Source organism: Onychomys torridus, chromosome 8 (assembly GCF_903995425.1).
Source record: "Onychomys torridus chromosome 8, mOncTor1.1, whole genome shotgun sequence".
Classification (NCBI taxonomy): domain Eukaryota; kingdom Metazoa; phylum Chordata; class Mammalia; order Rodentia; family Cricetidae; genus Onychomys; species Onychomys torridus.
In genome coordinates this window covers 107,309,686-107,326,265 of record NC_050450.1, presented here as the reverse complement: position 1 = coordinate 107,326,265, position 16,580 = coordinate 107,309,686, and the positions used below count along the sequence as shown (strand labels likewise).

Genomic DNA, 16,580 nt, shown 5'->3' with positions numbered 1-16,580 from the left:
TCCAGGAGAGGCACCAAAACTACACAGAGAAACCCTGCCTTGAAAAACAAAACAAACAAATGAACCAAAAGTGAGAAGCGAGCTTATGCCTGGCCCCAGCACTGCATCCATCGGCACCTGGCTTCCATGTTGACTTCCCACTGCACCTACCTGCACTTTAGTGGCTGTGTGAAACCTGGAGCTGTGCTTCTCTGATGCCAATGACCATCCCCAACTTGCTTCCCTCGTGTCAAGTTCCCAAGGGATGAGGACGGGGTAAAGGGAAGAAAGGCAGAGCCCTGTGTTATGCTGAGTGGCTGCTGCTGCTGCTGCTGCTGCTGCTGCTGCTAGCATGTTCAGAGGTGGTAGCTTTATTTGCAGGAACACTGGCCTGTAATGTCACTCCTTTATCAAAGGCGTTGAGGGGCAGAAGCATAGTGGTTTCCTATTCCCTTGCCCTACCTCCATGGCTGTTGTCATGACTATGGTGATGGTATCTTCTCTCCCGAAGGATGGGCCATGCAGGGGGCATTTGGGGGTCACTTTAGAGCAGTAATTCTCAATCTTTCTAATGCTACAACCTTTTAATGCAGTTCTTCATATGGTGATGACTCCCAACAGTAACATTATTTTTGTTGCTACTTCATAATTGTAATTTTGCTACTGTTATGAATCATAATGTAAATATCTGTTTTCTGATAGCTGTAAAAACCCCTGTGAAATGACCGTTTGACCCCAAAAGGGTCATGACCCACATGTTGAGAACCACTGCTCTAGAGGCTAAGAACACCAACTTCTTCATCCCTCCTATGGGAGTCACATGCTGGTTAACTGAATCCCTGTTCCTGCACCCGAATGCTCAGTGATACACCCTGGCTTGGCAATCTGAGATAGAAAATAATCAAACAGCCACTATCGAGAATGCAGTGATTACTGAGCGGTGCTAACACATGTTTTTAATCCCAGCACTTTCGAGGCAGAGGCACATGGATATCTGAGTTCAAGGCCAGCCTGGTCTAAAGAGAGAGCTCTAGGACAACCAGGCTACACAGGGAAATAAACCATGTCTCAAAAAAACAAACAAACAAAAGAACGCAGTGGTCTGTCATGGCCTCACTGTCCTCTGCACTATGTAAACCTGCCAGAGCAATAATGCACCAACCAGAGGAAACTCTTAGGGGAGGTTTCAGCTATCCACACTGCTCAGAGTCGGGCAGACTGCAACTTAAGCCCAGCGGCACTCACCTTGTCTAGTAAGAAGACATATTTGGTTACCAGCTGCCTCAGCTCAGGAATCTGGCTTTCGGTCCCCAGGAGGACATGCTCCACAAAGAGCGCGATGGAGAAAACGCGATTCCACAGGGCTCTGTCAAGAGGGGCGTTAGCAATGAGCTCTGACTGGGGAGCCTGAGATCCCGGAGGAGAGAGCAGGAGCTGAGCAGAGGCTGAGAGGGAAGGCAGACATAAGGGCACCTTCCCTGCACAACACTGTTCCCCACTCTTCCACACACCAGGCCCACCCATGTCATGTTCCATGCCTCAACACACAATGGTCCTGCAAGCTCAACACAGGGACTGTCTCCTGATCTGACAGCCTGCCCCTTCTCCACTTGCCCTGCTGGTCCCTTCTCTGATCTCCTTTTTACTTTGCCTACATTGTAACATGTCCACTTCCTATGTCTCAGGACTGTTTTCTTCCTGGGTCTAGAATCACTGAGATAGCCAGTACTTGGGAGAGGCTCCACTGCTAAGCACGACAGTGAAGTGAGTGTCACTCCTGCCCACCCTCCTCCTGAGGCTGTAGGATTTGGTAGGTCCCAGGGTGAGCACAGAGTGCACTGAGGCACTCTTGCTGCTCACCTGACTTCCTGGACGACAGCTCTGGTTATGTTCCCACAGTCCGGCAAATACTCGCTGGAACAGACAAGTCCCAGTGGTACAGACAGACTCTTCACCACCTGCAACCAGGCCTTGGGGCTCGGCTTCAGGATGTCTCCCTTGAGTACTTCAACACAGGCCATTGCTGCATACGCATCTAGTGTCTGGAACAAGGAGAACTGACATGTGACCCAGCAGGGTCCGTTTCTCCACCGCCACCCTTCAATACAGCCCTGCATCCTCATTCCCAGTGAGGTTTGGGGTCCAGGCTTGTAACCTGCTCCTCCATCACATGGCAGATGTGCCGGCAAAACATCTCCTATTTGGACATGGCTCCATGAGCCCTCTGCTCACAGGATGGAATCGGAAGCACTCACAGAGGGCAAGCCCTGGGGGCCTTCCCAAAGAGACCCCTACCATTTCACAGCCAGGCAAGCTGTGCGTCCGTGCTGCTTCCCCGAGGCTCTTCAGAACCTGGGGGTGGATAGTCAAAATTCTGGAGAAGTTCTGTAGCCGGGTCCTGAAGTGCTGATAGGCAAGGTGCACCCAGGGCAAGGAGAGCCCTTCTTCAGGCATTCCTGAAGTCACTCGGAGCTCACTGAGGCAGGACCACAGGGCCATCTGCAGAAACTGGAGACAAAGGAAATTCAGTACATAGCTTTAAATGTATTCAAAAGCTATAAAAAGAAAGTTGAAAAATCAGGCCCAGGATCACCTGGCTGCTTTTTGGTGGAGTTTTATGGCCTCACTGGCTTCCTAAACTGGTGTGCAGACTAGTCTTATGTCAACTTGACATAAGCTAGAGTCAATGGAGAGGAAGAAGCCTCAATGGAGAAAATGCCTCCATAATATCAGGCTGTAGGCAGGCCTGTAGGGCATTTTCTTTTTCTTTTTTTTTTCCCTTTTTAGTTTTTTGAGACAGGGTTTCTCTGTGCAGCTCTGGCTGTCCTGGAACACATTCTGTAGACCAGTCTGGCCTCGAACTCACTGAGATCTGCCTCTGCCTCCCTGAGTGCTAGGATTAAAAGCATGTGTGCAACCACTGGCCAGCTGAAGGGCATTTTCTTAGTTAATGACTGAGGTGGGAGGGCCTAGCCCATTGTGGGTGGTGGCATCCCTGGGCAGGTGGTCCTGGGTTCTATAAGAAAGCAGGCTGAGCAAGCCATGGAGCACAAGCCAGTAAGCAGCACCCCTCCATGGCCTCAGCATCAGCTCTGCCTCCAGGTTCCTGCCCTGTTTGAGCTCCAGTTCTGACTTCCTTCAATGATGAACATCAATATGGAAGTGTAAGGTAAATAAACCCTTTCCTCCCCAACTTGCTCTTTGGTCATGGTACTTTATCATAGCAATAGAAATCTTAGCTAATGACAGCTAGGGTCATTATGTCCCCAAATTTCTTAACTCAGTGTTACATTTTAAACACCCTCCAACACTAGTCAACTCAGAGAACATTGGGGATTTTTGTTTGTTTGGTTTTTTGAGATAGAGTTTCTCTGTCTAGCCCTTGCTTGTCTTGAAACTTGTTCTGTTGACCAGACTGGCCTCGAACTCACAGAGATCTGACTGCCTCTGCCTCCCATGCCCAGCTGAAAACATTGCTTTAATGGTTGACAAGTACTCATGTTAAATCTGTCTTTAAAGACTTTAATCCGACCTCCTTTATTTTCATTGATTAAAAAAACGTTTTTAAGACAGGGTTTTTCTGTGTAGCCCTGGCTGTCCTAGAACTCACTCTGTAGACCAGGCTGGGCTTGAACTCACAGAGACACTCTGCCTCCTGAGTGTCACCACTACCCGGCTCCTCTATTTCTCTTTTAGGGTCTTAGTGCAGTGCATCTAGACATCTACATTGTTTCTATCAGCAGGTGGCTTATTAAGTTGCACAAATCAAACAAGGCTTGATCCTTCATGATTCCTAGGAAGAACTGCATTAAGCAACCTTTGACCATATTAGTTATAGTATGTTCCCAAATCTGTACCTATGCAGTGAGGCATGAAGGTTTGGCAGTGAGATGCATCAGTCTTTCCACTGAATTTCATTTTTTATTATTTTTACTATTATTATTTTTGGTCTTATGTAGCCCAGGCTGGTCCTGAACTTGCTATGGCCTTGAACTGCTGTTCCTCCTGCCTCTACCTCCCAAGTACAGTATTATAGAGTACAGATTATCTGAGATTATAGATGAATACCACTACGTAGCTGGCAGCTACGGAGAGATCTTAGAACCCTAAATGACAACAAGGTTTGGCTCTAGAAGGCACAGAGTGGAGGCTGAGGACTTGGCCCTGAGTGTTCCATGTAGCTCTAAGAGTGTTTGAATTTGGCAACACTGTGGCTGAGGAGAGGATGTGTCCACATTATTCACACCTACCTTTAGCTCCTCCCACGAAGCCACTTTCATGTTCAAAAGCAGGAAGTCCTTCAAGTAGCTGTGCAAAAGATCCTCCTGCTGTGCCACAGGGAGCTGAGCGAGAAACCCGCCCAAGGGAGTCTTCTGGAAGATTTCCACGAACTTCTTTGATAACCCTACGGAGAAGGCAGGGAGTGGCACGAGCAAGGTGAAACCCTGAGTCTAGGGAAGAAAGAGGTCACTGTCTCAAAGGAGGAGCTGTCAGACCCAGGCTGGAGGGGTGCTGTACTGCAGCCCAGTGACCAAGTGGTGCTGGCTGCCTGGCCACTGTCCAGACGGCAGGGAAGACAAATAGAGGCAGAACCAGGGTTAAAGCTAGGTCACAAACAGAGCCCCAAGGGGAGAAAACATCTGAAACACTCCATCTGTGCTCTGTCTAGAGCTCCTGGTGAATTAGGAAGATGGGCTGCTCCTCGGGCTGGAGTCAGAAGCCACACCAACTAACGCTCTGCCTCCCACAGCTCGGCTCACAGCTGTCCTCGAGGACCAGCAGGGGCAGATGGGCTATCATCAGGAAAAAGGAGGGCGCTTCCTCAGGGGAGACCGCTCCACACTGGTTTAAAGAGTGCACAATGCTGATCTGGGGAAGCAAGGTCAGCTTGGAGTATCCAGGGTCAGCCTCTAAGAGAGGGCTGAGGGGAGGGCTTCTCGCATAAAAACGACTTTTCACAAGATGGTAGGCTGCCATTTTTTCTACAGGGACACTGGCCAGATCCCTCATGTTTGACAATAAGGTACTTAACTCTGTGACTGGGAGGGCCTGATGTCTCCACACGAAGGAGGAAGCTCCACTCTGACAAAATTCCACAATGGGGACATTTTCCAAGGCAGCTGCCTCAGGGAATAACCTTCCCATGCCAGGTAGCAAGCTCTTTCCCTGATGTAACATGACCCATTTTGTCATGCCCCCAAACAGTGACTAGAGGTCACTTCTAAGGCTGCCTAGTCATGTCACCTGTAGACTCATGACCCTTGATGGGGACTTGTGCCCTCAGCAGAACTTTAATTCATGGTTCCATGTATCTGTGCATGCATACACACTCATATCACAGCACATGTGTAGACATCAAAGGATGACTTGGGGGAATCAGTTCCCTCCTCCTGACATGTAGATACCAAAGATTAATCAGGTGATCAGGCGTGGTGCCCAGGTGCCTTTACTCACTGAGCCATCCTGCCGGCCCTTCAACAGAAATTTTAAAACAACATACTGGAGGCCACTCCACATCCAGAGTGTTAACACTAAACCCCTCAAAACTGTCCTGCCTTGAGCAGGTTAATTCTTCCGCATTGCCTTGAGCCTGCTGTGGGGGAGCCTCACCCTCTACGTCTGTGATATACTGAGCTTGCACCCAGAGCTCCTCCAGGTAATCCCTGATCCTCCAGCTGAAAGGAACGCCGTTGCATGCATCCTTGAGCAGGTTCATGTGGCTCTGTACCAGGATGGAGGGCATCTCATTTTCGGACCTGCAACAAGGCAAGCGAGAGCAAGGCTCGTGAGATGCCACTTGAGACATGAGGTAGTGTGCACAACTAACACCAGCCCTTTAGTCCTTAAGAGAGGTTATCACTGGGGAATGGCTCTGTGATGTAGCATGTGCCCACACGGGGGAGGTACCAGGCAGCATTTCACACAGTGAGGAAACAAGGAAAGGAAGACATGGGATGGGAGATGGTTCTGTCAAGACATGCTGTACAAGCAGGAGGACCTGAGGGTAGATCCCCAGCACCTACTTAAAAAAAAAAAAAAAAAAAAAAAGGTGGGTGCAGTTCATGCACTTGAAATCTCAGTGCTGGGAGACAGAGGTGAGGAATAATCCCTGGTGTTGCTATTCAGCCAATCTAGCCAAATAGTTAGCTTTGGTCTCAGGAAATAAAGTAGCAGGTGGGCTGCCTGCAGTGAAGAGTACAGACTGCAGGACCTGGGTTCAGTTCCCAGCACCCACACCTGGGATTCTAACCACCTGCAGCTCTCGCTCCAAGGGCTCTTCTGGTCTCCATGAACAACCATGTAAACAGACACAGACAGACACATAGACACATACAAATAAAAATAAACCTTTAACAAGAGATCTGTCATGACCGAGGAAGACACCCAGTGCTGACCTCTGACCTCCACATGCATGTACACATATGTTCAAACACATATAAAATTCTTAAAAATTAAAAGACTATTATTGTAGGCCTCATGGGTAGCTGCAGGTGGGTTCCCAGGTCAGGGATTCTGCTGTACAGGAACTCAGGGAAAAGTGGCAAGAGCCACGTAAGGTGCCCAAAGTTCTGTGGCAGATCCAGGTCTCTGTGGCCTTGCTGCCCTCCCCTCCTCCACTGCCTCTGTGCAGACGGGTCTGACCATATGCTCAAAGCCTTCTTGCATGAACATCGGCAGCACACTAACTATACTCTATCTAATACATGCTCCCAATAGCAATTCAGAACCATTCCAGGGGCTGGAGAGGTGGTTCAGTAGTTACGGCGCTTGCTGCACTTCCAGAGCTGAGTTCTGTTCCTGGAAACCACATTAGGTAGTTCACAACTGCCTGTAACTCCAGCTCCAGGGATCTGACACTCTTTTCTGGACTCTTTGGGTACCCACACACATGGCACCTTCAAAGTTTTCAATATCCCATTCCTTTATGTAGTTCTTAGTAGCCTACATCCTGGAGCCAAAGTTTCCTTGGGTCCAAGCCCCACAAGGTCAGGCCTTTGGGAAGGGCCAAGCACAAGGAAGGCTGAGTACAGGTTCTGCCCACTCAGCATCTGTGTTGTGCAATAGAACCTGGTGACCTGGACCTCTCATGTGCTCTCAACATAGGCAGATGGAACAGCAGAGTGACCAAGGACCTCTCAGGGTTTCAGTGAGCACTGTCTGCTGCTATGACCCTCCAGGCTGCACCGAGCAGGTTCACAGGGTACCAGCAGTAGCTTTAGGACAGAACAAGGTGCTGCTGCTCTGTTAAGACCTTTTCCTCCATCAAAGCCAGGCACTCACTCACCTTGTGTTATTCGCCACAAGAGGGATATTCAGGAACTTAATGTCACTGAAAATAAACATCCAAAGAGCTTGAACCCAAGCTGGTGAATCTGGCTGAGCCAGTAGCTCCAGGTTGCCGTCTCTGTCGATGTGAGATATCATGCTCGCCAGGATGGGGGTGACCACACCTTGGACCCGCTTCCAAAGGGTATGCCTGCAACAGGGGCAGAGGGAGCCGCTAAGGTTAGGGTAATCACAACATGCACTACTGCCTCCACATTCTCTTCCCCAGGTGCCCACATGGAAGCCAGAGCAATAATAGCTTCCCAACACATCCAAGAATGGGGAAAGCCGGGCAGTGGTGGCGCACGCCTTTAATCCCAGCACTCAGGAGGCAGAGGCAGGCAGATCTCTGTGAATTCAAGGCCAGCCTGATCTACAGAGCTAATTCCAGGACAGCTAGGACTGTTATACAGAGAAACCCTGTCTAGAAAAAACAAACAAGCAGAATGGGGAATGGTTAGAGATGGCTCAGTGATTAACAGCATGGCTGCTCTTCCAGAGGACCCAGTTCAAGTCTTAGCACCCACAGGGCAACTCATAACTATCTGTAACTCCCATTCTGGGTGGCCTGACACCCTCTTTTGCCCTCTGGAGGTGGTGCACAGGCACACGTGCATGCAAAACACTGATAACATAAAATATGGTTTCTTTTTAATTTAATTTGAAAACAAAAGTAGGGAAAGAGAGTGACCAGCAGAGCATGGCCTTAGACGGTTAGAGCAGAACTGGGCTGAACCTGCTTCCACAGCCATGTCTGAAACACTCATCAGAAAGACGAGGACACTGGCTTGTTTTTAAATGTAGCTATTTCCAAAACCAGTCATCCAGTTCAGTTAACAATGAAAACAGCTGGATGGTGGTGGTACACCCTTTAATCCCAGCATTCGGGAGGCAGAGGAAGGCAGATCTCTGTGAGTTTGAGGCCAGCCTGGTCTACAGAGCTAGTTCTAGGACATCCAGGGCTACACAAAGAAACACTGTCTTGGGGGCTGGAGAGATGGCTCAGAGGTTAAGAGCACTGACTGCTCTTCCAGAGGTTCTGAGTTCAATTCCCAGCAACCACATGGTGGCTCACAACCATCTGTAATGAGATCTGGCGCCCTCTTCTGTATACATAATAAATAAATAAACCTTTAAAGAAAAAAAAGCTAAACAAAACCCAAAAGCAAAAAAAAAAAAAGCCACAAGACACAATGAAAACAATGACCAGATTCATTGAGAAAGAAATTTTATGCAGCTAGGGATAAAACAAAGTACTATTATAAAATAAACAGCAAAGTAAACTTTCTCCAGATCAAGTTAATCAAGAAAGCAGGCTCCCTGAGATTTAGCTCTGCACCTGTGTACTTGAGATTATCATGGTCAATGTTTGAATTAACGACATGACATGCTGTTGACCTTCTCAGGATTGGAATGTGTATCAGTGTTGAGCACCAGCTGACCATGAACCAAGACCCGAGTTCAACCTCCAGCACCATCCCAAGGAGACATTTATAGAGAATAATTAAGTCTATAACTGATTATAAGATTGTAGTAAAATAAAAGAATAGTAAACTAACGTTGGAGATTGGTATCTAGTGTCAGCATCTAATACAGAGAACTTGAAGAGAAGAGATTACAAACACTCGCTGAGGATGGAAACGGTTGTCTCAGTGGACAAAGACATCCCTTGGCTTAACAAGCATTCCTCACACTGTGACAAGGACAAAAGTGTGAGCTGAAGGCTGGAGTTGGGAGCAGCTGAAATGAAGCAGGGCCCTGAGGTGTGTGCTGGTCAGGCGCTGGAGAAGCTCCCTACAGACAGGCTGCAGGCTCAGGTAAATGATGAACAGTGCTGGTGAGCTCAAGCCAATCAGCATTTAACACAGACTAGTGGGCTGTGAGGCCTGCCAGTCCAGAGGGCTTTATGTACATTAAATGGGGGCACAGTCTGCAGAGATAGGATACAGCCTTAGATCCTCCAAAGACCCAGTCCAACACAGGCTCTTCAAAGCTCCTCATAAGTCCAGAGGAAATGGTCAGTTTTGTAGAAAAAGGACCATATATAGTAAGGTACTCTCCTGGCTCCTAATGCTATAGACAGTGTTACCTCAAGCAATATGTATTATTGTCAGCTCAGGTTCACAGCCTCTGACAGCATCACTTTCTAAGGTTATGACATACTGGCAAACACATTTCCAGGAATAGATGATGGGGGAAGGGGGAGGGTCACCTGAATTTTTTTGTTCATATGATTTTTGAGACAGGGTCTCTCTGTATAGCACTAACTGTAATGGAACTCACCTGTAGACCAGGCTGGCCTTGAACTCACAGAGATCTGCCTCTGCATCTGCCTGTGCCTGTGCCTCCCTGAGTGCTGGGATTAAAGGTGTGCGGCACCACCACTGCCTGGCTCCCTGAATATTTCTTATTACAGAAAAAGTATAAATAATTGGGATGCAGAGGCAGGTGGATCTCTGTGAATTTGAGGCTACCCTGGTCTACAAAGTGAGTTCCAGGACAGCCAAGGCTGTTATACAGAGAAACCTTATCTCGAAAAAACCAAAACCAAACAAATAAATAAATGAATAAATGAATAAATAAATAATAATAATAGACCAGAAATGTCCCAAAAAACCACCATCCAGGTTGATTTAAGACCCCTGGGAGGGCAAATTACATCTCCAATTTGCTCAGAGGTATAGGAAGAAACACCTGGACACTTATCCTCGATGTAAGAGTCACACCACCAGGAGTGCATCACTAAGAGTCACACCACCAGGAGTGCTTCACTAAGAGTCACACCACAGGAGTGTTTCACTAAGAGTCACACCACCAGGAGTGCTTCACTAAGAGTCACACCACCAGGAGTGCTTCACTAAGAATCACACCACCAGGAGTGCATCACTAAGAGTCACACCACAGGAGTGCTTCACTGGCATGGTGCAAAGACCTCCGTGGTTCTTTTACCCTTCCTTGTACCTGAAGGTGCCTGCCTCCTGCAGGGCATCCTGATTAGCAGCCTCCCTGGTGACCCACTCCTTTATACTTTGGACCTGGTTCTCTTCTTGCTTCTTTAGAAGAAGATGGAGGCGCATCTTAGATTTCCGCAAAAAGGAGGCTGTGAAGACAGTGGGGAACTCGTTTGGCCTATTCACGCACACTAGGTTATAGGGCCCTCATAGATTTGACCTACCTTGCCCAAGAGAAAAGCTACCCACCCTTTGGCCAGGAAAGATTACCATGGATCCCAACCATGCCCGCTGCTTCTGTCAAGTCCAAGAAGCCTGAAAATCAGGTGGATGATTCAGCACCCGGGGTACGGTGCATACCATTGCGTGTGTTGTCTTCATTTAAGAGGCCAAGAAGAATGGTGACTCTTCTCATGCTGCGTGCACAACCCTCATTCTGGTCCCTGAGCATTCCCACAGCACTCTGCACACAGCTCCGCAGCAGTCTGGTGGTGTCCAGGACCTGTGAACAGTGAGGAAGAGGAGGGGCTTCTGTTGTCCCAATTCCAGTCTGGACAAAGGCCAGGCCACCCGTGTGAAATGATGATTTTGTGTTAGCAATCGTGTGGCCCCAGTTGCTGCTCATGGGGTAAAAGTTACAACCTACCAGCCATACGCCTCGCACTTACACATCCACGGTGGAAGGAGGAGAGGGTTCAGCCTAACCCCAATCTCCCCTCCCCTTGATCATAAAGACGGGGTTCTTTTCACTCCCAGGAGAGAAGTCAAAGATGCAGCTCCCTTAGCTAATGGGAAAAGCAGGACTCACATCACTTCCTCCTGGGTCAGACGCCTTCTCCATCTCCTCTGGGGCCTTCCACTTCCATTTTTTCCTCTGCCATTTCCCCTGTCTTGCTGGTCTCTATCTCCATCTCCTCCTCTGGGTCATCTGCTAGGCGAAAAGCAAGGCAGACATGCAGACGTGTTCAAGTTAGCATGCAGAGCCTGAATAGGGTGTGCCAGGTTCTCCGGGACAGGCTGGGACTTGCCCGACTCCCTTGTCCATATCCATAGTGATGGTCTTAGTAAAGGGCACGTGTGCCTTGTATATCAGCTCCAGCTCTTGTCAGGTGCTCCCTAGCCTGACCTCATTTAAGTAGACTGGCATGCTGTGGACATACTCGGGCGGTCTTTCCCGCGGCTCCACCACAGCTGGATGGGAACTCTGCTGACGGCCAGGGGCTGGCACAGCAGAGGGGCTCTGCATCCAGCACCACAGCTGGCACTCCCTCCTGTCACCCACACCATGACCCCAAATGGCGTCTTGTGACTCACACTCAGGTTTGTCCACTGCCTTGAACAGCTGGCTCATGGTGACATTCTGCAGTTTAGTGACATCTGAGGCCATGATTGTGGATCTGCGGAGGTCATCAATATGTACAGACCGCCACAGCCCTGTGAAGAACACAGTCACTGTAACTGAGCAGTTTTCTTCTTGTCATTCATAAAGACATGTAACAATCTGGCTTTTTATGTTAATGCATGTGTTTTCAATTTTGTGTATGTATGTTTGTGCATGTGTACAGTAGCACTAGTGTGGAGTCAGAAGGTAACATGTGATAGTTGCTTCTCTCCTTCCATCATGTAGACCCTGGGCATCAAACTCAGATTGTCAGGGTTTACAGAAAGTACCTTTGCCTCCTGAGCCCTCTGGTTGGGCTAACCTAGGTTTCTTTTGAAGATTGATTAACTGGTTTTTATGTATTGAGTACTTGGTCTGCATGTATGTATGTACACCATGTGTGAGTCTTGTAGGTCAGAAAGTGTCAGATCCCTTGGAACTGAAAATACAGATGATTATGATCCATTATGTGGGCACTAGGAACCAAACCCAGGTCCCCTGGACCAGCAATCAGTGCTCTTAATCACTGAGGTTTTGCTCCAGCCCCTTCACCCAGATTTTTAATTTCACTGCTGCTGACGGAGTGATTAGTTCCTCAAAATCTAAGTCCTCGGACATGTGAGAAACCACAAATTCTATCAATAAGATCAACCTAAGCATTGTGTAAGATATAGAGTAGCCAGCGGTGGTGGGGCACACTTTTAATCCCAGCACTCAGGAGGCAGAGACAGGTGGATCTCTGAGTTTGAGGCCAGCCTGGTCTACAGAGCAAGTTCCAGGACAGCCACAGCTACACAGAGAAACCCTGTCTCGAAAAACCAAAAACAAAAAGATCTAGAGGAACCTCTTGCAAAGTGCCCATGGGTGAGCTCTAGGTTCCTCGTATGCATCTCACTGCAGCCACCTCATAATTAGTAAAGGCATGTGAGGCACCGGTAAAGTCTGCTTTCCATCATCTATGAAATTATCCACTGGTTATTTCCAATTTCTGGAATATATATCTTATAGCAGGAGACCGATATAAAGATAACATTTCTCCCACAAAGAGTCAGTGCACAAAACTGAAATGAAATGAAAGGAGAGCCGCTGTATCGGTGCTAGTGGGTGGGAAGGTCTCAGATTCCCTCCATCATGGCAGGTGGCCGTCAGAGAGGACAAGGAAGTGCTAACACCATGGCTGTGTGCCCAAGTTGGTTTGTCTGTCTGTCTGTTTTTGAGACCAAATCTTTCTTTGTAATCCAGGCTAGTCTTGAACCTGCAATCCTCCTGCCTTAGCCTCCAGAAATCTGGGATTACGAGTGTGTGCAACCATCATACCTAGCTAAAAATAATGGCTTCGGTGACCGGGAAAGAAACCTAATTATGACTGAAGAGTATTGCTGGGATTCAAATTCTAATTTCAGACACGGGACCCCATGAGAAACACCTGAAATACTACTTAAAGGAACACACTCCATAGCAGTGGCTCTCAACTTCCTAACGCTGTGACCCTTTCATACAGATCTTCATGTTGTGGTGACCCAACCATAAAATTATTTTATTACTACTCATAACTCTAATTGTGCTCCTGTTATGACTTGTAATGTACATATCTGATACGCGACCCACAGGTTGAGAACCTCGCTCTGGGGTTCTGTAGTCCTACCTCCATGGAACCCCACATATGATGTGCCGCTTCCCATTCGGGAGAGTTTCGTAATAAAGTAAACGAAGACAAAGTCCTTTGTTCCTTGTGTTTTGTTGATTTCATTGATGGCAGAATACCTGTTTAAAAAGCAAACACAAATCAATGCCAACCAAGCAAACACGCTATGTTGGGAGCTGGCTGGCACGTGCCCTATGAGCTGACAGGGGCAATCTCGGCCACACAGTTTTAAGAGCTTAAAATGCACTTCACAATCTCAAGATGAGGTGGGCTCACTTCCCATCCCTCCCAGAATCCTCTGCTCAGGATTGGCATTTCTTTCCTGAATAGAAGTGTGTTCTCAGGGCCTTGCCCTGCTGCACACAAACTAAAGCTGTCTGGGTTCCTATGGAGCCCTGTGCAGTGCCGAAACCGGTCCCCAGTGGCTCTCACTAGGCCCTGAAACACAATATGGCTACCAGTGCTTTAAATGGGCCCAGAAATTCCCGCTTCAGAAAATATGGCCAATTCTAAAGTATTAGATTGCTTGTAGCAATACTATAACAACATCTATTAAATACAAATAAAAGTTCTCTCTCTCTCTCTCTCTCTCTCTCTCTCTCACTTACACACACACACACACACACACACACACACACACACACACACACACACTTTACAAGCTGGGCCTGATAGCACAAGCCTGTCCCAGCTGCTCAGGAGACTGAATCATGAGGATCACAAATTCAAGGCTAGCCTGGACAATTTTGTGAGATACTATCTCAGAATGAAAAGTAAAAAGGGGAGGGAGAGCCGGCTCAGCAGTTAAGAGCACTGGCTGCTCTCCCAGAGGACTCAGGTTTGATTCTCAGCACCCACATGGTGGATTACAACTGTCCCAACTAGTTCCAGGAGATTCAATGTCCTCATTTGACCTCTGCAGGTACCAGGCACACATATAAGCAGACACACACACGCGCGCGCACACACACACACACACATCTACAAACCACACACACCCCACTAACACATCACAGACTCCCACAGAGTCTATGCAGTTACTGCTCTTGAACTTGCAATAACCATGACTAAAAAGTGACTGCAAACATGTTTCAAGGATATTTTCAAACATCTAATTAATGGTCTACTATTTATATGTGTGTTTTACAATTTTGCTCTCTCTCTCTCCCTCCCCTTACCCTGTGCTCCCACCCCCCATGTGTGTGGATGTGTGTGCACATGTGTGCACATACGCAGAAGCCAGAGATCAACCTCAGGTATCTTTCCTTAGGAGTGGTCCTCCATGACTTCAACACAGTCTCACTAGGATGTGGGGCTCTCTGATTAGGCTAATCTGCCCAAGGACCATCTGGTTCTGCCTCCCTAGCACTGGTATTGCTAGTGTGCATTGCCACACCAGCTTTTACACGGGTGCTGGGGATTAAACTCAGGTCCTCTTGTCCACATGATTGAGCATTTCCTAGCATTTCCATTCATTTTATAGTAATCTGGTGGAATGAAGAGAATTTTCTTGTTAATTTCTGTGTCTCATCACACTGTACTGTTTGCAGAGAAGAGATTCTACTGAGGTTGTAAGTAAGTGTTGGTTCCCTGTGTTGTTTCTGGACAAGCATGAAAACGTACTTGGCAGAGGCTACCAGCTGGGCGCTGTGGACGCCATCATCAAAGTCCGTCTGGATGACTAGGATTTTACGCCTGGCTGGGTTCATCAAGCAAGAACTGAAGGAGAAAGGGAATTAATTGCCGGGTGAGTTCCCTGTCCTGGAAAATGGATAAAGGAATTTCCTGAAGGAGGGTGAGGCCAGGGCCACACAGAAAAAGCATGCGGAGAGATGCCCTCCATAGGGTAAGCAGATGACTCAGCAGAATTCTAAATGGCCAGCAAGGCTTCCTGGGGAGACAGAGGACCAGGCTGGAGGCTGGAGGAGAAGAATAGAGTAGTGGGACAGAGAGGTCCAGGCATGAGCCATTCAGAGTAAAGCACCCACCTACCCCCAGTTGACTAACCAGTACCAGTCTCTAGACCCTAGGGATGGGTCCCTGGGAATGCAGCTGGCAGGGCACCTCACCGGACTTCCTTAAGGAAGGAATATTCAGTGTCAAACTGCTGCAGTGACAGGAGCATAGGCTTCGAGGCCAGTCCCTTCAGCTCAGATTCCAGGACTTCACAGTCCGTACTGGTCAGCAGTCTGGAGAAGGTGGTGATCTGCAAAGAGGGAGGCAAACCGTTGGCCAGAAACCAATGGAGGAGGTGCTGTGGGATGGTCTTTCTGTATGCTGTGAGTATGTGTTGCTACTATTGGTTAATAAAGAAGCTGCTATGGCCTATAGCAGGGCAGAATAGAGCCAGGTGGGGGGTCCAAGCAGAGAGACAAGGAGAAGAAGGCAGAGTCAGAGGAGATGTTGAGAGCCACCAGGAGAAGCAAGATGTGATGCAACACAGGTAAAGCCACAAGACATATGGCAATACATAGATGAATAGAAATGGGTTAATTTAAGATGCAAGAGCTAGCTAGCAAGAAGCCTGAGCCATAAGCCAAACAGTTTGTAAGAATTAATAATAAGCCTCTGAGTGATTATTTTATAAGCTGCTGACTCCACCAGGGTAGGACACAAGAAGACTTCTGGCTATAGGGAGGCCCGTCTACTCGGGTTAGAACCTGGAGACATGAGGAGGTTGAGCCCTGCCCATGATGGGTGAACATGGCACAGTGTGTGTTCAGGAGTAAAACAGACCCAGAGCATCTCCAGAGACAAGGCTGATGAGGTAAGGGGACCTGCAGGGTTAAAAGGCACCAGAGAGAAGTGCCCTGACAGGTGCCTGAGTCTCCTTCCTGTGCTTCAGACCCTGGTGGAGTCTCTGGATCCTTTAGGACTCTGAGCAAATGTCTCTCTCATACACTGACTTCGTGCTGTCCGATGCTGTCAGCCATTGGCCTCTCTTCCTCCTGTAACAGCAGTTCTCTGTGGGCCACACTCCACACTGCACACTCGAATAGCCCTTGGGGTGTGCTGACATGTGAGCCCCCAGTTCTCACTCCTGGCCTGATCCCTGAGCTTCTAATTCCCTCATATCCAAACCTGACGCTCATCCCTGAACCTTCTGTGTTGCTAAGCAAAGCCCCTAGGCAGTTGGGAGGGATCCAGGGGGTGCCCTGTCATCAGATGCCCACACCCACTGCCCCTCCACGAAATCAGCAATTAGCCTGTGCATCTGCACCCAATCACTTCTTCCTTTCTTCTTCATTTTTCATTCTTTTTCCATTTTTGTGTATGGGTGTTTTGCATACAGTGTGCC

At 48.2% G+C, this 16,580-nt stretch overlaps 1 protein-coding gene across 1 annotated transcript in view; it reads right to left on the bottom strand.

The window, feature by feature from the left end:
* Rnf213 (ring finger protein 213) overlaps window positions 1-16,580 on the bottom strand; it is a 99,806-nt gene that overhangs the window by 29,909 nt on the left and 53,317 nt on the right. The window contains 14 exon segments of the mRNA XM_036196012.1: window positions 1,225-1,345; window positions 1,840-2,021; window positions 2,275-2,487; window positions 4,230-4,384; window positions 5,590-5,735; window positions 7,265-7,456; window positions 10,267-10,405; window positions 10,617-10,784; window positions 11,061-11,106; window positions 11,108-11,184; window positions 11,571-11,690; window positions 13,283-13,401; window positions 14,906-15,001; window positions 15,352-15,488. Of these exon segments, the coding sequence (XP_036051905.1) occupies window positions 1,225-1,345; window positions 1,840-2,021; window positions 2,275-2,487; window positions 4,230-4,384; window positions 5,590-5,735; window positions 7,265-7,456; window positions 10,267-10,405; window positions 10,617-10,784; window positions 11,061-11,106; window positions 11,108-11,184; window positions 11,571-11,690; window positions 13,283-13,401; window positions 14,906-15,001; window positions 15,352-15,488 (1,911 nt within the window).